The 22,784-nt window shown below is 42.2% G+C and overlaps 4 protein-coding genes across 6 annotated transcripts; 2 read left to right on the forward strand and 2 right to left on the reverse strand.

Moving 5' to 3' along the window:
- Positions 1-1,067: 1,067 nt before the first annotated feature.
- LOC121697553 (tax1-binding protein 1 homolog B-like) lies at positions 1,068-3,581 on the reverse strand. 2 transcript variants are annotated; one of them, XM_042079114.1, is made up of 5 exons: positions 3,122-3,581; positions 2,694-2,787; positions 2,487-2,574; positions 1,528-2,101; positions 1,068-1,497 (listed from the first exon to the last, which is right to left on the reverse strand). In XM_042079114.1, exons 1-5 carry the CDS (start codon positions 3,234-3,236, stop codon positions 1,379-1,381), a joined length of 990 nt encoding a protein of 329 aa, XP_041935048.1. In that variant the 5' UTR covers positions 3,237-3,581; the 3' UTR covers positions 1,068-1,378. The 2 variants fall into 2 exon arrangements, with proteins under 2 accessions (XP_041935048.1, XP_041935047.1); XM_042079113.1 differs by having other exon boundaries at positions 1,070-2,101; positions 3,122-3,577.
- Positions 3,582-3,835: 254 nt separating this feature from the next.
- dclre1c (DNA cross-link repair 1C, PSO2 homolog (S. cerevisiae)) lies at positions 3,836-12,851 on the forward strand. Of its 2 annotated transcripts, none has more exons than XM_042079111.1 (14): positions 3,836-4,166; positions 4,414-4,465; positions 4,570-4,654; positions 4,756-4,815; positions 4,957-5,012; positions 5,143-5,244; positions 6,059-6,131; positions 6,560-6,715; positions 8,819-8,920; positions 9,658-9,794; positions 9,979-10,033; positions 10,367-10,455; positions 10,682-10,779; positions 11,056-12,851. In XM_042079111.1, exons 1-14 carry the CDS (start codon positions 4,058-4,060, stop codon positions 11,916-11,918), a joined length of 2,037 nt encoding a protein of 678 aa, XP_041935045.1. In that variant the 5' UTR covers positions 3,836-4,057; the 3' UTR covers positions 11,919-12,851. The 2 variants fall into 2 exon arrangements, with proteins under 2 accessions (XP_041935045.1, XP_041935046.1); XM_042079112.1 differs by having other exon boundaries at positions 6,560-6,700.
- A 711-nt stretch (positions 12,852-13,562) lies between these two features.
- hspa14 (heat shock protein 14) lies at positions 13,563-20,519 on the reverse strand. Its single transcript, XM_042078041.1, has 14 exons — positions 20,366-20,519; positions 19,914-19,994; positions 19,678-19,760; positions 19,523-19,571; positions 19,304-19,409; positions 19,127-19,217; positions 18,265-18,369; positions 17,364-17,525; positions 15,661-15,816; positions 15,457-15,559; positions 14,965-15,180; positions 14,486-14,635; positions 14,268-14,335; positions 13,563-13,819 (listed from the first exon to the last, which is right to left on the reverse strand). Exons 1-14 carry the CDS (start codon positions 20,420-20,422, stop codon positions 13,732-13,734), a joined length of 1,515 nt encoding a protein of 504 aa, XP_041933975.1. The 5' UTR covers positions 20,423-20,519; the 3' UTR covers positions 13,563-13,731.
- Positions 20,520-20,560: 41 nt separating this feature from the next.
- On the forward strand, positions 20,561-22,381 carry cdnf (cerebral dopamine neurotrophic factor). The gene is made up of 4 exons (XM_042078050.1): positions 20,561-20,784; positions 21,326-21,453; positions 21,609-21,750; positions 22,038-22,381. Exons 1-4 carry the CDS (start codon positions 20,700-20,702, stop codon positions 22,223-22,225), a joined length of 543 nt encoding a protein of 180 aa, XP_041933984.1. The 5' UTR covers positions 20,561-20,699; the 3' UTR covers positions 22,226-22,381.
- Positions 22,382-22,784: the final 403 nt, after the last annotated feature.

Consider the following 22,784-nt stretch of genomic DNA (forward strand, 5'->3'; position numbering starts at 1 on the left):
TACCAGAAAAATTGTCACATTACTGCCACCTTCTGTGCTGGAATGCGAATGAGAGCAGTCGAACTGTGTTTTGGCAGCCCTCATCACCATCACCATGATGTGACGTAGGCTACACTGAGTTCATTTAATAAAAACTAACTGGTTGAAAGTCAAACAAGGAATTTGCAACCCAAGATGAAGAAATATGTTGTGTCTTCAAAAAAATTTAATCATCATGTGTTCTTTAACACCAGTACAGCCTAGATACACCCAGATCTCTCTAGGGCTCTATTAGGACAATGCTCATTAATTGAACAGACAAACTGTAAGTTATCATGCAGTTATTTCATGGATCAGGATAGGCCTACTATGAATCCCTTGGCCTTTGGGATTAAAATAGCCCCACATCATCACATACCCTTGGATGTACCCATATACCATATAGATTACCATGGTTTTACTTCAGTTAGCCTATTAGTTTGATTGGCATTGAGCTCAATGAGCATATATATATATATATATATATATATATATATATATATATATATATATATATATATATATATATATATATAAGAGAATCAAAAGAGAAGAATCTTTTAACTGTGACATTGTTACTGGTTTGCAGATCCACTAGTGTACATTAATACAACAGAGTGCATACTGTGTATATATATATATATATATTTAAGAGAATCAAAAGAGAAGAATCTTTTAACTGTGACATTGTTACTGGTTTGCAGATCCACTAGTGTACATTAATACAACAGAGTGCATACTGTGTATATATATATATATATATATATATATATATATATATATATATATATATATATATATATATATATATATATATAAGAGAATCAAAAGAGAAGAATCTTTTAACTGTGACATTGTTACTGGTTTGCAGATCCACTAGTGTACATTAATACAACAGAGTGCATACTGTATATATATATATATATATATATATATATATATAAGAGAATCAAAAGAGAAGAATCTTTTAACTGTGACATTGTTACTGGTTTGCAGATCCACTAGTGTACATTAATACAACAGAGTGCATACTGTGTGTATATATATATATATATATATATATATATATATATATATATATATATATATATATACTGTATATACTGCTTTGTTTAACTAGGATTCAAGAAACAATATGTCATGTCCTGTTCTGAACAAAAAATATCTTCTCAATTACAAAAATAAATATGTTAACATGACTATAGAAATATTTGTTCTTTTTTCTTTTATTCTTTCGTGTTTGCCGAATATAGCACCTTAAAAATATTTATTTAACTACTGTATAATAGGCAAACTAGGTAGTTTGATGTTCTGTTGTGAAGTTCTTCTCTCTTCACATAGGCTTCAGGTTGGTTTTCTTCTAGAATTTTTCTATTAGTTTCTCAAACAAGTCGAGGAACCTCTGCCTCCTCTCCAGCTGTTCTGCATCAAGTTCCACTTCTTTGATTTCCTCTGGTGTGCTTGTTCCGCCGTTTGTTCCAGCTGTGCTGTCTTTCTTTAACGTTGTTCTGTCTCTGTGGATGTCTATCTTTTCTCTCTCCAGCTTTGCTCTCTCCTTCTCAAGCTGGGCCATCTTCCAGTCCAGTTGTGCCCTGTCTCTCTCCACGGACGCCCTTTCTCTCTCGAGGGCGGCCCGGTCTCGGTCCAGGGCGGCGAGCTCTCTCTGTAGGCCGGCACGCTCGCGCTCCAGCACCATCCTCTCTCGCTCCAGCACCTCACGCTCCTTCTCCATCAGCGCGTGGTCGCTGTCCAGCTGCGCCCTCTCCTGCTCGATATCCCGCCTGTCGCTCTCCATCTCCTGCGCCACATCTCCCGTGACGCCGCTGCCCCACAAGTCGTAGGCGTTTAACAGGAGCTCAGGTTGGCTGCCAGTTGCCTCCTCATCTCCCTCGACTCCCCTGTGTCGCTTGCTGCTGGGGCGCTTGCTGGGGAGGAACTCGTCGTCGTTGCTGGTCAAGACAGACGTGATGGATAACACCTTTGCGCTGCCCTCTAGCCTCCCCTCCATGGCATCGTCCATCAGCTTGAACCAGCGCCATGATTCAGGTGGCACTGTGACCCCGGGTGGTGGATTCTTCAGTTCCTGTTTACAGAGTGAAGTGTCATAATTAATCTACCAGCACCATCCATCATTTCCAAGCATCATTTCTTATGTACTGTATTTGCTTGCTTGATTCCTTCATCCTCATCCCATTGACAAATAAGAGAATTTCAGAAAAATAGCCTGCAGAAAATAGTAGAGATCATGCATGATGTACAGGAAGTTAAAAGCCTAAGCAACTTGTTCTTATAGGCCAGCTTGATTTTAGTTGGGCTTTTTAAAAAAAAAAAAAAAAATAGAATATAATACTGGAACCCCAACATAATAATAATGTTGGTCATTATTACAGGGCCCTTGGAATCATCCTAAAATTCTCTGACCTTACAGTGCAATTGACCAATTTTATCTAACTGATTTCGATGCTAACCTTGTATCGGTTTTTCAGGTTGTCCCATTTCTTCATTGCTTGCCAGGCTGACATCTTTCCCTGAAGACCCATCTCTTTTAAAATGGTCCTGCCATGATGCCAAGAGGAAGACAATGTCACAAGGCTAACACATAAAGAATACTATAAGCTTTATTTCGAGGCTTAAGCAATAATAATTTGAGATAAAAGCAGAAATGTAGCGGTCACCTCCAAGCGAGTTTTGAGGAATTTCTTCGCCCAGTGAAAAGGGCCCTGTTAGATGCTCTTAACTTCACAAAGGTTGGCAGGTCAGCCTCTGACACTAAACAGTATAGAGAAAGAATGAAAATTGGCATATACCTAGTACAGTATGATCAATTAGGCAATTCATTTGCATTACAGCCTAGGTTTTAGAAGTCTGATTCTGATAAATACTGTATTAAAAAAGTATGTGTAAAAAAACTCTATCTGCTACCAGGTACACTCTTTTAAAACAAATGTGTTGAAAATAACACAAGTTGTGATTTTTTTTTTTTTAAACACATTTCTATCTCCAGATAGGGATAACGTTTGTGTTGTTTCTAACACATTCGTTTTAAGAGGGTAGCCTGCACAAGGTTGGTGCACCAAGGGCAGAAGATCATACATAATCTTACATTTATACGTGGATTCCGTGTTAGACATAGGCCTGACTGATACCGGTGATGGTGAGGGAGAGGAATCCGCTGGTAATGGTGTGGGTGGTGCAGAATACAGTGCATGGTCCTCCATATCAGCGACGAGCGAAAGGAAACACCCTAAGAAGTGTTCTTCACATGCAGGAAACGAACCCAGGAAACGGCGCACTTCCTCTTGTCCTTGCAAGTGTTCACTTCTTGTCAGTGGAACTAGTTTGAATATCCTCCAGACCTCCACGTGTGCTGCAGTGTGTTGAATGAACAGTTCAGTAACCCAAAAGAACAAAATTACACACCATATAACTACCGCTGTGATATTTCAGCAACTTTATTTCGGTGTAGCACACTAAAGAAAGAATCCTTCCTCTTGTTTCTTCTCAGTTGTCCTGGTACGTTGTGAAGTGGGAATTATGTACCATGAGATTAATGCTGCCATCGTCTGGATAGGAGTGGTAGAGAATGAAACGATTGAAAACAAAATATTATATGTAAATATATTTAAGCTATTATCAACAGCTGTAAGAAGTGTGAATGAAAGGGTTTCTTGTTTAGGCTACAAATGACTGAATGTATTTAAATCACACTTTTTCAATAACCCTAAATGTACAGTGTTTATGTCTCTCCACTAGATGTCGCACTGTTAAAAATTCAACACCAATCGTTTTTGGTCTTGTTCGCGGCTTGTTTGCAGACTAGACCGGGCTGTTTTGTTGACGCGGTCAGAGATGCGGTTGAGCTGTGTGAGGGAAGTTTCAAAATTCTTGCTGGAGTCTTGTGCTCAAAATGGCACAGTAGCATTAGTCCACTCGAACGTCAGTTTGAGTTGTTAAATGCGGTTGATATCTGTCATTCGTTTCGTTTTCATGCGCTTACGAAATCAATGTCTGCCGTCTAACATTATTGAAGTGTCTCAGAATGAGTTCCTTCGCGGGTCGTATGAAGGAATACCCAACAATTTCCCTGGACCGCTTTGACAGGGAGAATCTGCATGCCAGAGCTTATTTTCTGTCACACTGCCATAAAGGTAAGGGTGAAATGTTACCATAAAATCTAACCATATTCCGTTTCTAGGCAGCTTTTCAGCTGTGTTGTAATCCAATGCTTTAGACATGCCAAGGCCCTTAATAGTAGTTGATTTAGAAAGTTAAACATTGTGTTAATGTTAATTCAGTGCCTACTATATATAAGTAGTGTAACTGGCAAACAGTGACTAGCTTTGACTGGGGGGCATCCCATGATAGACCTATCAATAACGTTGGCTTTCTCTACAGACCATATGAAAGGACTAAAAGGACCCTTGTTGAAAAGAAAGCTTAAGTTCAGGTAAGCAACTGCTTATTTTTTTTTCTTTACCTTCCTGAAGCCATAAGCCAAATAAAGTAGCCTACATTAAGACACTAACTTAACAGTCCATGTATCTTTCTCAGTTTAACAGTCAATCTCTACTGTTCATTCGTGACCAAAGAACTATTGCTCAGCAATCCAAAATATAACTTCTGGCAAGATTATATTGTAAGTGCAGTTTATTTTCCCCAGTTTAAAGTAGCGGTAGTCTAAATTGTGCATTACATGCCTTGGGTGCACAAGGTGCAATCATGCCTTTGTTCTTCCAGGTTGCTCTTGAGCTGGACAGTCCAACCCACATATCACTGATTGATGAAACAACAGGAGAGGTACAGTAGGGGCCCCAAGGCAGATAATAGGCTACTTAGGAGAGTGTTAATTTGTGGTGTTACCATATAGATGCAGGTGTTCTGAGACTGTCAGTATGCATCTGAAATCGGTTTCAACCTTTGCTTTATCATCTACTTTAGTCAGAAGACGTTGTCGTCACTTTGCTACCGGCAGGACACTGTCCAGGATCAGTTATGTGAGTTGTGTGTGTGTGTGAGTGAAGTAGGAGAGTTGGTGCAAGGAATTGATGTCTGGAATGTGTGGAGTCATCAACTACTTTCCATAACACACTGTTTTTTTAAGAGTTGTATGTGTTTCAATGGCAGGTTCCTATTTGAAGGGGGACAAGGAACAGTGCTGTACACTGGTGACTTCAGACTGGCCGCAGGTGATGTAGCCAGAATGGAGTTCCTGCACTCCGGGAACAGGTATGGTAGGAACCATAGACTGTAGTTCTATATATACAGTCTATGGTAGGAACAAAGCGGATGTTAAGCAACTCCCTGAAGTATGGACGCTTTTTTCTGTTTAACATCACTTTCTATTCTTCCTCCCACCAGACCAACTTCCTGTTTCATCTCCTCATACCTTCTTTATCTCTCTCTTTCTCTACCCCTTCCCTCTTGGGTTTTGATTTTTTTTTTTTACCCCAGAGACTCATGGGATTGTTAAAAGATAAGGATAAACAGGTCAATATTAGATTGTTATGGCTGCCTTGATTTACTGAGTGATTTGTTTGTTGTCTTACAAAAACTCACATTTGAAGTGATCAAACTGGTGCGTGGGATGTTTTAAATCAGTAGATCCATCCTCAGGTTCTGCTGATTGTAAGGGGTCGGCTGCGAATTGTATTGGGCTTGTTAACTTCATAGTCACTAACTCAGAACACATGTATCCTTGCCTATGTCCATGAAGGTCTTGACTTTGTTCATAATATATTGTCTTGCAGAGTGTTGTTGAGCAGTGTAATTTATGTGTTCGATTGGTTGCCCGGATTTAAAATAGTCTATCAGTTTTGGCATGGTGTTTTTGGATACAGTTCATAGTGCTGTCTTTAACTTAACAAATTGCTGGACTTTGTGGTGCTGAAAGTTTTTTGACTGATTATGGTGTTGCTTGAAACTAAAATCTCCAGTTGATTTTTAGAGAGCTTTTCTTTTTTTGCTGATTGTGTGTGGTACTGTTTGAGATGTATAACCCCATTTTATGATGTTAATCCCCCCCCCTGTGTGTGTCTCTCAGGGTCAAAGACATACAGAGTGTTTATCTGGACTCTACATTCTTTGACCCAAGGTTCTATCAGATACCCAGTAGGGTAAGTATCCTGAATCATCATCATCTTGAATTTCCCCTGGGGATCAATAAAGTATCTATCTATCTATCTATCTATCTATCTATCTATCCATCTATTCACTGGGTTTGGCATTATTTGATTAATAGATCAATACAGCCAGGCTACACATTACAAGGTTACTTGCATTCCCTCACTCAAACATAACTCTGCTAAGAGAATGAAACAATTTCTCTGTCTATCTGCATTCACATCAAATTGAAAAGTAATCTTACTGTACGTACTGCATGTGGTATGTTGTGAGTGACAAGGCTCATGCAAAAAGGTTGACAACCACTGCTATGAAGACTGACAGCTGTAGCTTTAAAACACCCTTAGAACAACAAAGCACAAGTAAATCTCTGTTGCTCTCTAATGCTGTTGTTGAAGACCTGTGTGTTGGTCTCCATCAGGAGGCCTGTCTGAATGGCATTAAGGAGCTGGTCCAGGACTGGCTCATCCAGAGTCCATACCATGTGGTGTGGCTCAACTGCAAGGCAGCCTATGGGTACGAGTACCTCTTCACCAACCTGAGTGAGGAGTTTGGATGTCAGGTCAGTCAATTACGCGTAAATATTCACTTAATTGATTGAATCATTTGTGAAAATTCACAAAATGCATTTTCCCCAATAAAATTACATACTGTATTTGCTTTGTATTTATTTTGACCGCCGCGCAGCGAAGCGGCGGTCATATAGGTTTAGTCAGATTTTTTTATTTTTTTTTATTTTTCGCATGCCCAAATTTCCGTCAATGATTCCCGGGACACTGAAAGACCGGGGTACACGAAACTTGGTGGGCATGTAACCCCACATGGATAGCATGGAACCATCGTTTTTCGTTTTGATCTGTAGCCCCCCCGCTGGACTGGACCCCCCGAAAGGAGGGTAGGGCAGACACAGTTTTCTGTGAATATCTCGAAAACCGTAGGGTTTAGGAGGACCATTTTTTTTTGTATGTTGATCTCAAGGGGCCATGTCAACCTATTCCATAACCACTCATTTCATGTATAGCGCCACCTAGTTAAACACAAAAAAGTAAAAATGAGGTGTTGTAATTGAAGGTATCTGTGACCTAACATAGTCAAAACTGCACGAAATTGGAAGTGTAGGATCATTATGACACCCTCTGTATGCACGCCAAGTTTTGTGGAATTCCGTTCATGGGGGGCCACACAATAAATGAATTTATGTTACTATACACCAACTGGCCTGTAGGTGGCCGGAGACAGTTTTCTGTGAATATCTCGAGAACCGTAGGGCCTAGGAGGTCCACCTTTTTTATGTATGTTGGTCTTAAGGGGGCATGTCAACCCATCCCATTACCACTTATTTCATGTATAGCGCCACCTAGTTAAAAATTAAAAAGCAAAAAATTAGGTGTTTTCATCACAATATCTCTGGCTGACAAGGTCAAAACTGCACGAAATTAAAAGTGTAGGATCATTATGACACCCTCCGAATGCATGCCAAGTTTTGTGTACTTTCGTTCATGGGGGGCCTTACAATAAAATAATTTATGTGTACATTTAGTGACGTACACCAACGAGGATTCCCGGGACACTGAAAGACCGGGGTACACAAAACTTGGTGGGCATGTACCCCCACATGGATAGCATGGAACCGTCATTCTTCGTTTTGATCTGTAGCCCCCCCCCCCCCCCCCCCGGTGGACTGGACCCCCCGAAAGGAGGGTAGGGCAGACACAGTTCTCTGTGAATATCTTGAGAACTGTAGGGCCTAGGAAGCCCTAGAAAGCTCTTCAACTTTGGCCCGTTAAAATGTGTATGAACAGTCTAGTGACGCATTTCATCAAGGCCCATTTGGACATGTCAGTTATTTGCACCACTGGTTAGATGTAAAACAGCATTTCGTTTCAGACTAGGCTACTGTTACTTAATTTGTGCATTAACAATAACGTTTCAGACTACTGTTACTTAATTTGTGCATTGACAATAAAGTATTACATGAACTAAAGATGACTAAAATCTTATGTAGAAGAAGAAACATTCACAAAAAATCCAACCATCCAAAAATGACCTTTGTTTTTGATAGCTGTTGAAAACGGCATGGAACTGACAGAGATGTTTTTGTTTAAAAATACATAATAAATAAATAAATAAATAACATTATGCTGATACCTTTTGCTTTTCCCAAATACAATGTAGCCTACAGGTGTAAGTGACCTTTCATCAATCCAGTTGCAATGGATGAACTGTGATGAACTGCCCTACTTGTGATTGTTTAGAGATTTTAAAGGTTTTATAACAATGCTACATCTTCTTTGGCTATTCTACAATCTATTCACCTTTTCAGCACCAGTAGGCTACTTTCTGTGCAGCCGCACACACACACTCAGGCATGCCAAACAAGCATACACAAAAGTTTCAAGAGTGGGGGATGGAGTAAAATATGGAGACAAATTGAAGTGTGATTTATTTTCGCGGAACGGATGTACAGGGCGGTCATATTTTGTACCGCTATGCGGTACATCTAGTTTACATAAGTGTAGGTGTATTTTAAAATTGTTTATGATTTTATCTTCCATGTGCTATGCTTCTGTTTTTTCTTGTATGTTTAGAATGGTGCAGCTGGATTAGAAATTACAGGACTTACAATTGCATACATTTGCACCATCATAAGCAAAGTCGTCACCATGGTTTCCTGTCTTAGGTCCATGTGAACAGCCTAGACATGTTCCAGAAAATGCCGGAGCTCTTGAGTCACGTGACCACAGACCGAGCGACACAAATCCATGCATGCAGGCATCCGAGGGTATGATGAATTTGTGGACTTTTTGTTGATTTCATTTCCCTCTTTTGCCATTGTTGTCTCCATGCTGGTCTCAAGGTGAAGTTTGCCATTCTAGTCTCCTACACTTTTTTCCCCCCAAATGCAGCAAACTGCTCCTTATGGCCATTGTCCAATCTCTGTGTGCACACTCAAAAATATGTACACAGTTCTGTCTCCGTAAATGGAAACACATATTGTGGCTGGTGACCAATCCCAGCCAATCAACATGGCGCATCGGATTCTAGGGGTAAATCCTCAAATAGATTTCATAACACTTGGAGTCCTTTTCTACAATTCGCAGACAATCTGTCCTTCTCCTGATCCTTATTTGCGCACATGTCAGCTGGACTGGTGGGGCGCTGGGTGCAGTGCAATTGCATTATTTATAAAAAGACATTCATTAACAAAATGAATAGGGTGGCTCTCAGAATGTTAAAATATTTTTTTTGGCAGACCTTTTTATTTATTATTATTTATTTTCTTTTTTCTCCCCTCTTTCTTTCTTTGATTGTGTTTGTATGTATGTATTATATGTACCCTTGGGTGGGTGGGATCAGGGTTGTTTGTATAATTGTACTGTGAAAACTTAAAAATAAAGTTGCAAAAAAAACATGGCGCATCGGGAGCATGGAAGAGATAGATGTAATTTGATTGGCTGTTGAACTCAAACGCAAACAAAACTGAATCGCTGCCTACTTTTGATTGCTGATGTTGTCCAGGATGAGGAGTTCTTCAGGACAAACAGGTTGCCGTGTGGCTGCACAGCCAAAGATGGGAAGCCCCTCCGCATCATCAGCATCAAGCCCTCCACCATGTGGTTTGGAGAGAGGACCAGGAAGACCAGCGTCATTGTCAGGTGACCAGCCACTCAGGCCACCGCTACTAAACTACAGACCAAGCAGTGTGGCTGAGGTCTTACCTCATCATGTTCTAACTTGAATGTGCAAAAGTACTAAATGACAAGGTTTTTAAAGTGTCACAGAAATGTGTGTTTTTTTTTTTTTGTCATATGATATTTAATTTGTTGTATTGTTTTGCAGAATGGGTGAAAGTTCGTACAGAGCTTGTTTCTCCTTCCACTCCTCCTACTCGGAGGTAAGTGGACTACTTCTGTGTAGTTTTCTGGTTTAATACTAACATAGACAAGGAAATATGAATGCCATGGCCATTCTATAAGGAAAACAAAATGTATAGTACTATCCACTGATTAGCTAAGCAACAGTAGAAAAATTCAACCTTAAATTATAAGGTAATATCATTAAAATTATGTGACACACATAATCACGTTTCCAATTGTTTTAGTTTCTAGTTTAGAATACTATTCCTGTGAGTGTAAAAAAGAACAAACCAGCATGTCAAGCCCAATGAGAGATGGTCAAACAAAAAGTCTTCTGTGCCTGTGCCTCTTGTCTTTCCTTTGTTGAACAGATCAAAGACTTCCTGTCCTATATCTGCCCAGTGAACATCTACCCAAACGTCATCCCCATGGGCCGTACCTTTGAGGAGGTTACAGAGATGTAAGCAAGCAATCGTCTGATTCTCACTAACTGTCCTTCATTTAGCACGACACAGGGGAGCTGTAACCATGGGCTCTGGTCCAGAGGACCTCGAGTACTGTCTGGCAAATGGAAATGTGTTTTTCTTTAAATAGATTATCTATGCAAGGTACAGACAGTTTTCCATGAAAATGTGTGCACAGCAACTAATCTATGCCTGATTTTTATTCCATGCTCACTATTGAAGACTTAAGCCACTGTGCCGGGAATATTCTGGAAGGGCAGAGATTGTCTACAAGCCCCTTGGTCTCCTGAAAAGGGCCAGAGATGAGTCCACTTCAAGGGGTTAGTGATGTGTTAAGTGGCTGCCATTTTGCTAATGAAAGCTCTCATGTGAAGTGATTGGAGTCTTAAAAATAGGACTTAAGACCTTGTGAACTCTGTAAATTAGGTTTGATTTAGTTTTTTGTCTTTTTTTTAAAATGGGATAGTTAATTGGGCTGGTAATTTAATTAATCTAATGAGGTCCTGCTGTCCCATTTACATTTTTTATTAGATATGAGTGGCTGTGTTGTTGCTAATCAGGATATCTGCTCAGTCTCGTTCTTCTCTCTCTTCCAGTTTCAGACAGTGACGATGAGCTGTTTGATGAGGTTGCCGTGGCGCCGCAGAGAAAGAAGCTTCTGACCACCGAGAAGGTGGAGCCTCACTGCTGCGAGATGCCAGCACCCCCTGTTGCCCTGATGGACTTCCTGCCCGAGCCACGCCCCTCAGTCCACACAGCCAATTACGCGGACTGCACAGAATCTAACGACGACGACGATGATGAAGACGATGCTAGTAATGGTGAAAAGATTGTCCAGACCCCTAAGCAGGAAGCTGCAGACAGTCAGGCGTCCGGCGACACATCCGTCGTTCCTCCCACTTCCTCCATCCCGCCTCAGTGGGACGCCTTCTTCAAGCCAGCGTCGCTCCCGACGGATGAGAGCTCTGAGCCGGACAACAGCCAGAACAGCCTGGCCCGCTCCAGCGAGCGCACATGCTCTCAGTCACCGGAGCTGTTCGACGAGAACGAGTGCGACTCGGACTCCTACCGCCTGTCGTCCTCGCAGTCCACCCACATCTCCGACGACGGGGCGACGAACTACTCCGAGATGGACACGGTCCTCATACGCCCTAAGATTAAGAGGGCGGAGTGCCAGGGCAGTAATGAAGAAGGTAAGGCGGCAACCAATGGAGAGTCAGGGGCCGAAGCGAAGTTACTTCCAGAGGTAAAGGATGATTTGAATGACAGTCAGAATAGCCAATCAGATGCAGGGAAGGACCCAGAGCAGAAACCTGATTCGCAGGAGTCGTCTGACTTTGAGCTGCCGCCCACGCCCGGCTCCACGGCGCCCCGAGCGGAAGAACTGAGGGAGCTGTACCGGAAGCTGGCCGCAGGCGAGGAGCTTTTCCTCAGGAGAGGCAGCAAGGGCTCTGTCTGAGGCCCAGACCAGGCTGGAGGAGAACCTCCCACACAGTCTGGGCTTTTCTTGTTGTACTCATACCCCCCCAACTATCCCCACTCACATGGAATATTATGGTATACACATACTAACTACAGTTGTTGTCATTGTTCATAACTGATGAAATTTTCTGTTTCTAATGAAACATCAGGAGGTATCCACATGGCCCAGTCTGAAGGATGTTTAACTGAGCTTTGGAGCTATTCCTTAGAAAGGGCTCTGAAGCACAAACCAAGCCCTAGGAAGCCTTCCCCAAAGACTGTTTTTGGTACATGTTCTCCCCTCCTTTTTACAGGGGGACAGTATTACAAAACTGTATTAGTGTTTTCATTGTTCATAATTGATGAAATTTGCCATCTTCAGATGAGTACTTGTTCAAATGTAATACGTTGGATGGCCCAGCAAATGGTGGTACTGTTCCAAGCACCTTTTACATTCCTGCTCTTAAGATTTGGGCTCAGACCCAAACTAGGCCCTGGAAAACCTCCCACATAGACAAAGTTATTTTTGGTACCCTGATAAATTTGGATATTCTACAAACATGCAGACTGGATAGCTTGGGTAAACATTTTTACTCAAAACTAATGAAATGTGTTGTTTCCTCTAAATTCCTCGTTATATACCTCTAATTTATACTATTCAGTTCCAATGAAGTAAGTGTCCTTTTTGACTGCTTTGTCAAGTAGTAATACTTGATATTGGTGCCTGCTGTTTAGGGTCTTTTTCATTCCTGTTCTCTTGCACTTTGACTAACCTGCTACCTCCTGAAGCTGCAGTCACCACATTGCCTACCTGTCGTCTTTTTTTTTTATACACCTAGTGACAGTCGTTGAAATGGCACTGATGTTCTTTGCGTTTTGTTTCACTATGTGCAATAAAATGCTCAATTCAGATGTATTAGTCTGAACTTAAGTATGTTGTAGTCTGTTTCTGCTGCCATATTGAAATCTACAATTCTGTTCCATCATGACCACTCAAAGCGCTACACACAGGTTTTTATACAAAGGGGACTCAGGGACCACTATTCTGACTAAGAGCAACCTGGGGATCTTTGTCGTGGGGTGTGAGGTAAAAAGATGCCAGAGTGAAACTACATTATTGAATGCATAAGTCAGGGACCACCTGGAATGCCTTCATGGACAAGCAGTGGGCTACAGACTACTGGTTCAAATCTCCCTGCATTAGATTAGCCCTACCCTAAAGGCTAACGCCCACTGGCAGCGACATTCCTGTCTATAGATTTGACGCTCAAGAGATAGAACAAGTACTTTGGCGTCAACATTAAAAGTAATGGAGTTCTTAATGTTGGCGTCACTTGACACGCTACAGATGCCGCCAGTGGGCGTTAGCCTGAAGACTGCAACTAAACTGATATGAGCACAACACCAGCACCAGAGAAGAGGATAGTATGACACCTGCAAAATGCCACGCTACTTCAGTTGTGTTGCACCAATCAGTGCAAAGCTGCACCAGAACATGCAACGTGCATGTAACTTCAGTAACCAGACAGAGAGGAACACCTGCTCTTACTGATCCACAAAAGAGAACACCTTAGATAAGCATCAACGTAGAGAAGCATTGTTAGGTTATGTAAAGCACCAAACAAAAAGAGGTCAACTGCAGTTTCTTTTCTCCATATATACACTATTTATTGAAAAAAAGACCTAAATACTGGGATTAAGACGTCAGTTAATCCAGTCGTTGTACTCTTGGATTACAGTAATCAGATGGACTTGTCGGGTTTGTTATAGGGTAGAGTATCTCCATGGAGACCAGAGGCTCGTCATATAATTTATGAAGCAGCCGCAGCGGCTGCTATGGTAACAGCCTCAGATCGTCCACTGAGCTGCTCCGTACAGGTGACGTGTATTGAGCCGTCCCTGCGAAACACACATTCACACAACTCTCAGGTTCCACTCATAACATTTACCAACACCTTTTACTAGCACTAAACGTAATCTTGCTTGATACTCCTAGTTCATGCCCCAGTCAGGTAGTAACTACACTATTACATTCCACATACAATAGAGTAGCATAATGTTTGCTTAACACGTTACCAAAGTTAGTATTACCACCTTGAGGTCTGTTCCAAAAATAATAATTACATTCCCATCACAAAACCTAATATGGCACACTAATCCATATTTAACCAGCCTTTTCAGAGCAATATCAATGTGAGAACTGGATGTAATGATATATACATATGTGTGTGTGTGTGTGTGTATGTGTGGAGGAGTAGGCATTCCATAAAGGTAAGAGTGAGTACAATTTAAGACCATCAGAGGCCATGTCTGTGCTACGACAGAAAATGTGTGCTGACGATTGTACCTTTTCATCGTGACCTCCGTGACAATGTCGTGGTTCTCCTCCTTGGGTTCCAGATCTCGCAAAACAATCTACAGAACACATGAATGTGCATGATGTATATAACAATATAAAAGTGTTGGTATTTTGTGCAATGTGTGCATACATGCATAATGCATGCATAATGCACACCTGATGCGTGTGTATGTGTGTATGTGTGTGTGTGTGTGTGTGTTTCCCACCTGAGCGAGACATTGCTGGGCCTGGTAGAGTTCCAGACACACAGAGGCCAGGTTGCCGGGGCCCTGGAGGGTGTGCTGTCTGCGGGCAGGCAGGGGGGTCCCCGAGGGGAAGAGCACCTTAAACACCTCCTCTCCAGACTCATCCACCTCCTGACACACACACACACACACACACACACACACACACACACACAATATAGGAGCAAAGCATACCAATAAGAAAACACACACATACACGCATGCGCACCTAAATCTGATCACACATGCAACCTTGTGGAAATTAGATGAACCCTGGAGAATACAGACAGTAGACAATAGTTTACAATACCCTTGCCCCACAGTGACTTGGTTAAATGAAATTCACTTTGTATGTAACACAATACATGTATGTATGTATGTATGTATGTGTGTGTGTGTGTGTGTGTGTGTATGTATATGTGTGTGTGTGTGTCTGTGTATAAAAAGAAAGCGCTGCACACCTTGACCAGGATATCTTTGGCACAACAGTCGACGGTGATGGTGTCCTCCCCCATGGGCAGACTGTCCCTGCCCACCAGGATGCCTGCCTGCAGGGCGGCACCCATGGGGATCACCTCGTCCGGGGAGATGGAGCTCAGCATCTCCACGTCCGGGAACAGATCCTGGATCATCTGCTGCAGCCGGGGGATCTTAGCCGACCCACCGGACAGCACCACCTGACCAGACAGACACACAGCTGGTAGAAAGTCTACTACTACTGCAGCTACTCTCAAGTGTGGCAAATATAGCTGCATAATGCCATATTTTGATCTCATAGGTCATGTGCCATATTTTAATGTCAACTATGCTATATGCCATATTCTTATAAGCTATATTTTGATATGTTTTTCAGAGTGATTGTGATGTGATGGAGTGCAACTCCATCGTCAGACTGAAAGCAGCAGATATATACAAGAGGCACTAACATTTAAAAACTGAGTGTCTCAGTTTACCTTGTTGACATCACTTGTGGAGAGGCCGACTTGTTCTAGGAGGCTTTTGATTGGCTGGATGCTCTTATTGAAGAGAGACGAGCATATGAGCTCAAATCGTGCCCTGTAGACAATGAGGGCATTAACCTTTGACCTTAGACATTGCAGAAACAGCAGATACATTTGAAATCAAAATATACATTAGATAGGATATTGCTGACCCACCTTGACACATTGCATTCAAAGTCCATGCCATCGCAGAGAGAATCCACAAAGCAGTTGGCACTGCCCAGGGTGGAGAGGATGTGTTTGGCAACATCAGCACTGTTCATCAGCTTCATCATTGCCCTGGCATTATTGCTCACATCCTGCTTAAATGACCTGAACACGCACGCACGCACACACACACAAAATGACAATGAGTGACAAATGGCATTACTTCAAGACACATAGCTCAATGGGTACACATTGAAAAGGGTCGAACAAGCAGGAATATGTGTGCAAGATGACGCTAACAGTTTTGAAGAAATTAAAAAAAGGTTTGACATGAGAAAATGAAATGAAAGCGATGACGAGGGATGCTATAAAGAGTTGGAAAGAGGCCAAGCCATCATGAGCATTTGACATGAGTTCCCACTGTAAATCAAATGTAAAATTCCATGACTTCTCCCTGACAAAAAAACAAATTTCCATGACCTACTATATAATGAATGCAGGGTTCCCACACCTTGGTTAAGATCAAATTCAAGGACTTTCCAGGCCCAATATCCTCAAATTCAAGTACCTAATGTGTCGATAAATTTCAAGCGTGGGCATTGTTAAATCATGTTACCTCAACAGATCAAAGATACCTTGTCACAGTTTTCTTTTGTGTGTTTTCATTTATTTTTGTTCATATGACAAATGGTAGGCCTATTCTATTTTTCATTTTCACATGATTGGCTCAATGTATTGACAGCACAACACATGATTGGCTCAATGTATTCACATGTCAAGGTTTTGCCACGGAAGGGGTGGGATCTGTGTAGACAACTGTTACAAACTAACCCCATGCATTTCTATGGAGGATTTTTTGAGTGCTGTGTCTCCGCATTAGAAAGTCTCTGGCTGAAATAAACTTTTCCTAAACAAGTTAAACTCGTTACCATGAACCTGTTGGTTTATTCTTCAATATGTTAAATTAAATATTTGGGCAACAAACCCTACACGCGGGAAACACGCAGAAATCACGCTGGCAGTGTAGTTCTAACCAACGTAAATCAGGCATACGCATAGGATATCAACAGAAGTGGTGGCGAAATAATGGAAACATTTTAATTAGCGGACGGAATTGTGTGGAATTCTTTCCTCAAAAAGAAATCTGTTTTTTAAAAAACTTTCAAGGGCCTTGAATTTTTTTTTTTTCAGATTCACAAACTTTCAAGGATTTCAAGGACCCGTGGGAACCCTGTGAATGGTACAATATACCGACCAAAGATTTCAGAGCAGCCACGTAGTGTTCAAGACTCTGACTTTTTTTTAGAGCGGGAGGTGACTAAATGGGCATTGAATAAACAAAGTTGAGCTAATCACAACTACTCAAGGAAGCTGTAAACCTAATTACCAAAATATAACCAAATATATTTGTATTCATGTATTTTGGCAACTGCTACAACAAAATTATCTGATATTCCATGACTTTGCCCCAAAAAGGGTAAAATTCCCTGACTTTCCATGTCTAAAATAGACTTTCCAAAAATTCCATGACCCGTGGGAACCCTAATTTGAGAGGGTGTTAGTTGAGAAATAAATCAGAGAGAGGATGAGAGGAGAGATCGACACCCAAAACTAGCTCAAAGAAAGAAAAATGAGAGGGAGGTTGGGAGGGGAGAGGGAGGGAGGTGAGGAGAAAACCCCCAAAGTAACAGGTTAGCTGAGCTTTCACGTACTTCTTGCACTCGCCAGCTAGGAACTGGGCCAGTGCGTGTGTGAAGCTCTCTCCGCCAGTGCTGTGGTCAGTGTGAGTGGCCAGCACCCGGTACATGCCGCTGTTTACCTCCAGCACAGTCACGCTCAGAGACGTCCCGCCCAGCTTATACACCAGCACATGGCTGCACGCGTCACCACAGGAAAGATGGGTCAACACAGTAATAAGCATACGCAGTACGCTAACGAGTTAATACTAAATAAATAGTACCAAACACATATCAATGTCATAAAATTCTTAAACTATGCACAAGCGTAAATCAAGGCTTGAGAATTTAGCCTTTGTATCACACCTAGCCTAACCCTCCAAGGGATTCTAATGTGCAGGTTTAACATACTAGGGCTGCAACAATTAATCCATTACTTGTCAACTGTAAAATGCATCGCCAACTGTTTTGGTAATTGGTTCATGAGGTTTGTGTAATTTTTTAAGAAAAATACCTCAATATTCTCTAATTGTAGCTTCTTAAGACTGATCATGTTCAGCTTTACAACTCCTCTATGACCGCAGACTAAATCTGTAATCGTAGGAGTGTGGACAAAACAAGGTATGAGGATCTATTCTTGGGCTTTGGGAAACAATGACTCAACATTTTTCTCTCCATCATTTTCTGGCATATTATTGATCCAACAACTAATCGATTAATATACTACAAAAAAATAATTGTCAGCTGCAGCCCTCTACTGTACTGAACATTGTTTTAATACCTACTGAATGACGTCATACACAAGTGGATTATATTTTTCAGAAAATTACCGAGGATTTTACATAGACAGTGCATCATAATATGGTCACAGTGCTGACTATGTATACTACATGAAAGCTGATTGGACCCAGTGTCCAGCTGCTGACGATGTTTTTACCTTTTGCCAGAGGGGGAGTCCTGACCGATGCCGTAGGCCAGCAGTGCCGCAGAGGGCTCGTGGATCAACCGGAGCACGTTAAAGCCAGCGTCCTCAGCAGCCCGTCTACACAACAAGACACAGTGTAACCATGGGAACAGAGACAGGAAGAGCATGGCTACAATTGCCCCGTACAAGAGGGATCACAAACTGATGCAGAGTCAGCACAAACGGTTATGTGAGACGAGAGAGATGCAATATCCCCATTTCAATTACCACAGGAGAGGGAAATTGCTCCTTAACGGCACATACTGAAAGTGATGATCCTGGAACGGCCAACTATGCTTCTCTTGTCAGCCGTGTGTGAGAGTTTTATACATTAAACAAGAGAACTTACACCAGTGTTTGTCATTCATAGATCATATTTAAAAAAACGTACACTCAACACTCTTGGGTGTGTTGCAGACACGTACTGTTTAAGCAAAAAGCAAGGTGTGGCAAGCCGCCAGACCAATAAATACGCTGGAATACTGAAGCTAAGCAGTTTTGGGCTTGGTTAGTAGTTAGAGAGAAGACCTCCTGGAGAAGGTCATTGCTAGCTTTCTTTCCTAAATTTGATGATGGGAACGATGCAAACAATAATTAATATATGGTTCATTTTGTTTTTCAAATTTTCATTCATATGTTTCATCTGTAAATGATAAATGGTCAACCGTAGAAGAACGGTGCAAAATGTTTAGACTTTGAACTTGCCCCTGGTGTTTAGTGAGCATTCTGGCATCATGCAACATAGGTGGTGATTAGTGAGTTTCCTCCTTCACCATAAAGCGCTATTACATGTGATGTGTTGTTGTTTTTCTTGTTGGTGGATCCATGGACATACCTTAGAGCATTCTTCTGATTCTCTCCAAACTCAAAAGGCACGGTGATGACGGCATCGGCAACATCAGACCCAAGGGCAGACTGAGCCGTCTCTGAAAGAAAAAAATAAATGAGATTTGTTGTCGTCATGGAAATGCTTTGAGTTGGCAGTAGCAATAAGGACAAACAACAACCTTACCTTTTATTTTCTGGAAGACTAACTTGGCGACTTCGTCAGGCGACACAAACTTTGTTGTCTCTCCTGTGTCAATTTCATATTTGGGCATACCACCTTTATTCACCACCTGTGTTTGAAAGCGATCAAGTAGGACAAAGACGCGAGTGTGAAAGACGCAACGGGTGACTTCACATCTGAGACATTTACCACAAAACATGTCCATCATGACCGTCTACTTACTGGACATTTGCTGTCTGTTCTGTGAGCTTCTGCCTCAGGGTCATCAAAACTGAGGATGAAGAACATTTCAACATAAACAAAACAGGCTCAAAGAAAACAGAGATGTGGATCTCAAGTAATCATTCGTTTCCAGTCAGGTCCATCATGACACTTACCTTCTGCCCAGTATCTGCTTAACCTTCACAACAGTATTTGCAGCATTCCTTATTCTTCCCTGTTTGGCAGCTATTCCCACGATCTGAGGAACATATTGACAGATCAGCCTAGAAAGTCCAGTAACATGGCCCTTCATGGCATGGATGATGTAACATTATGCTACTGGCACACCATAGCCAGACTTAGCATCTTACATCTCAACGAGTCTTATTGGGAATGTTGCTGCACACAGTACCTGTTCCTTATCCCTGTATGCCACCACGGCGGGGGTAACTCTGTCCCCAGCATCATTTGCAACTACGTCAGCCCTGCCATCCTGAAAGGAACGTGAATTAGTAAGGACATCTGATGCCTGAACCAGAGTTGGTAGGATCTCTGATGATGAGAAGTGGCCAGTTAACTTAGCCATTGTATTATTACTTCGTTAATCACAGATAACGAACAACAATTAAATGGACAATGGCATACAAATTATATAAATGTGTAGGCCTACCTAGCCCACACATAACATGGAGAGGCAGAAAACATCTTTCAAACCCGGCTAGCTCGTTAGCTAACTTTCTCTAAAGGCACCGTCACGATAGCCTTCGAAAAGTAGCTTGTCTTAGAAATATTAAACTCACAACAGTCGTATAGATTGTTCAACAAGAATTACACATAATGTTATTTTCGATTGTAATTAATTACCTTAAATATCGCTACACAAGCACATGTGTATCCAAAATGTACCCCTATTGCAGCCATGCTTGGTGAAAAAATGCACAAGTGGACACTACCGGAAACCGAATGAAATAGCCGGTCATTGTGCACCAATGAAATCTCACTTTCTAGTTATCGGACCAATCAGAGACTACACTAAAATTAGATTGCAAGTGTAACTGGCAAATCATACTACTCTTGACCGTATCATTCTTCCAATGGAAAGCTTTCGCTTACTGCAGGCACGAAGGGCAGAGCATGGGGTACTGGGTATTGAAGTTCACTTGGATACGGAGTGACTTCTCTTGATAACTTTTAAAAAATGACAATGTCTTTCACTAATGTATTATACGTCCTGATGGTTTTGAATGTTGTCGTCGGTCTTATCGGTGCCGACGAATGCGAAGGTGAGCGTGAGCTGCACGGTTTGCGCATGAAAGGTTTCTGCGTGTAAAAATAGCCGAGGTGGTGTGTTGGGTCGTCGTGTCAATGCGTCTATTTACACGAGCCCGAAACTAACATAAGAAAGCCGTCCACTTGGCTAATAATAAGAACTCCAGTGAAGGAGACTGTAAGGGGGCTTAAAGTAACAATATGTTAGCCTGCAAAGTTGTTTTGGTAGTTGAGCGATTATTGTGAGATTCATTCAGCAATCAGCACAGGCCTACACCATGGCCTATCAAAAATGTCAAACACACTAATGCAGTTATGAAGACACTGTTTTATATTATTAGAGTAGGCTATTTGTAAAATTGTAATACTGGATTGGCCCACTGTACTAGGCCTATATTAGTGCTATCTTGTGCTCTTCTTGTAGCACAAACTGCACTGTACTTTTCCACATATGTGAAGTTGTTTGTTCTTCTTGAATTTTCCCTTGGGGATCAATAAAGTATCTATATCTATCTATCTATCTGTGTGTGTGTGGATGGTTGTTTCTCTCTACAGTCTGTGTGGGTTTTCTGGGACACCTCTATAAATCTCTCATCAGCACGCATTCAGAGTTGAGCCATGCAATCGTGGAGCAAGGCCTCATTCAGGCCTGTGCTGAGGCCACCGGGAAAGACAGCCGCCTGGTGAGGACACACATACACACATACAGACAACTTGTACTAAACCCATGATCCAGTTCTCTTTCTACCATATTCTGTCTGTCTGACCCCCCCCACCCCCTCTCACACACATACACACACACACACTCACTCTCTCTCTGTGAACTCCTTACTGGCAGTGCTACTACCTGGGAGCTACCAGTGATGCTGCAGCCAGAGTGACTGGGGAAGTGACACGCCCCCTCAGTGCCCACGTCCCGCCCCCTAAAATCTGTCAGAAGCTCCAGAAGAGAGATGGCCAGATTTGTGAACTGCGATACGGTATAATAGCACACACAACATACAATAGCATGTTGTGTGTTATATGTTGTGTGTGCTATACGGTATAATAGCACACACACAACATACACACACAGACAGACACACACACACACATAGGCACTACCAACATTCACATTTAGCTTTTCATAATATACTCTCATGAAAATTTGTTGTGAAAGTGATACATGTTTCACATACATGCATGTCTGTATTGATGTGTACGTGCATGTGTGTGTGTGTGTGTGTGTTTGTGTGTTTGTGTGTGCCTGCATCCATGTCCTCCACAGATAAGGCTGTTCTGGACTGGAGCAGGGAAGCCCTCTCCAAGCTGCGCGTGTTGGAGCTCAAACGCCTGCTGGCCTCGTGGGGGGAGGAGTGCAGGGCCTGTCTGGAGAAGGGCGAGTTCATCGACCTCATCCAGCAGGTGGCGCCAAAGCACAGTACCGCCACCCAGGGACACTCGCCAGAGCTCTGATGGGCTCCTCTGCGCAGCTCCGCGACAGGGACTGTCGCCAGCAGCTCGCTGAGCCTCACCACGCAGCTCCGCACTGCACGGGGAGAGCTTGAAGCGCTGCTTCCCCTCCAGACTCCGAAAGCAACTGTGGAATAAAGGAAAGCAATAATTACAGTATATTTTTTCCTCCTGCCTTGTTTCCTTTTTTTTCTACCTTTTTTTCTCTCTCATGGCAGCCCAGCGTTAGACCCAACTCTTAGTGGGTGAGGTGCTATTCTGGGCCATGGTCCTATCTCTTTTTTGGAGGAAGATTGGAGTGTGTATGTGTGTGTGAGAGAGAGAGGATGCATGTGTGCTGACAGACTCCTATTTCCTTCGTACGCATGCTGAACAAAGCCCACCCACACACACCGAAGGATCACTGATGTTTACATCAAGCAGGTTGTCATGGTGATCCTAAATGGTTATTATGTTTCCTGCAGCTGATGAGAGAGGATTTTAAACTTCCAGTGTCATGATATGCAACCAATCATAGAGAGAGAGGACAAACACCGGATTCCTCTCTCCTCCTCATCCTCCT

The sequence above is a fragment of the Alosa sapidissima genome, chromosome 22 (genome assembly GCF_018492685.1).
Source record: "Alosa sapidissima isolate fAloSap1 chromosome 22, fAloSap1.pri, whole genome shotgun sequence".
Taxonomy (NCBI): Eukaryota; Metazoa; Chordata; class Actinopteri; order Clupeiformes; family Clupeidae; genus Alosa; species Alosa sapidissima.

Bases quoted from the DNA above. Each gene is read 5' to 3' on its own strand.
- LOC121697553 (XM_042079113.1), bottom strand. From the start codon at position 3,236: ATGGAGGACCATGCACTGTATTCTGCACCACCCACACCATTACCAGCG. The intron at 2,575-2,693 runs GTGACCGCTACA...GCATCATGGCAG, and splicing joins TCCTCAAAACTCGCTTGGAG to GACCATTTTAAAAGAGATGG. The intron at 2,102-2,486 runs GTTAGCATCGAA...CTCTGTAAACAG, and splicing joins ACCTGAAAAACCGATACAAG to GAACTGAAGAATCCACCACC.
- dclre1c (XM_042079111.1), top strand. From the start codon at position 4,058: ATGAGTTCCTTCGCGGGTCGTATGAAGGAATACCCAACAATTTCCCTG. The intron at 6,716-8,818 runs GTAAATATTCAC...TTCCTGTCTTAG, and splicing joins GTCAGGTCAGTCAATTACGC to GTCCATGTGAACAGCCTAGA. The intron at 9,795-9,978 runs GTGACCAGCCAC...ATTGTTTTGCAG, and splicing joins AAGACCAGCGTCATTGTCAG to AATGGGTGAAAGTTCGTACA.
- hspa14 (XM_042078041.1), bottom strand. From the start codon at position 20,422: ATGGCTGCAATAGGGGTACATTTTGGATACACATGTGCTTGTGTAGCG. The intron at 17,526-18,264 runs GTAAAAACATCG...TGACGCGTGCAG, and splicing joins GACTCCCCCTCTGGCAAAAG to CCATGTGCTGGTGTATAAGC. The intron at 14,336-14,485 runs GTGGGAAACACA...TGTGTTCTGTAG, and splicing joins CCCAGCAATGTCTCGCTCAG to ATTGTTTTGCGAGATCTGGA.
- cdnf (XM_042078050.1), top strand. From the start codon at position 20,700: ATGACAATGTCTTTCACTAATGTATTATACGTCCTGATGGTTTTGAAT. The intron at 21,454-21,608 runs GTGAGGACACAC...CCTTACTGGCAG, and splicing joins CCGGGAAAGACAGCCGCCTG to TGCTACTACCTGGGAGCTAC. The intron at 21,751-22,037 runs GTATAATAGCAC...TGTCCTCCACAG, and splicing joins GATTTGTGAACTGCGATACG to ATAAGGCTGTTCTGGACTGG.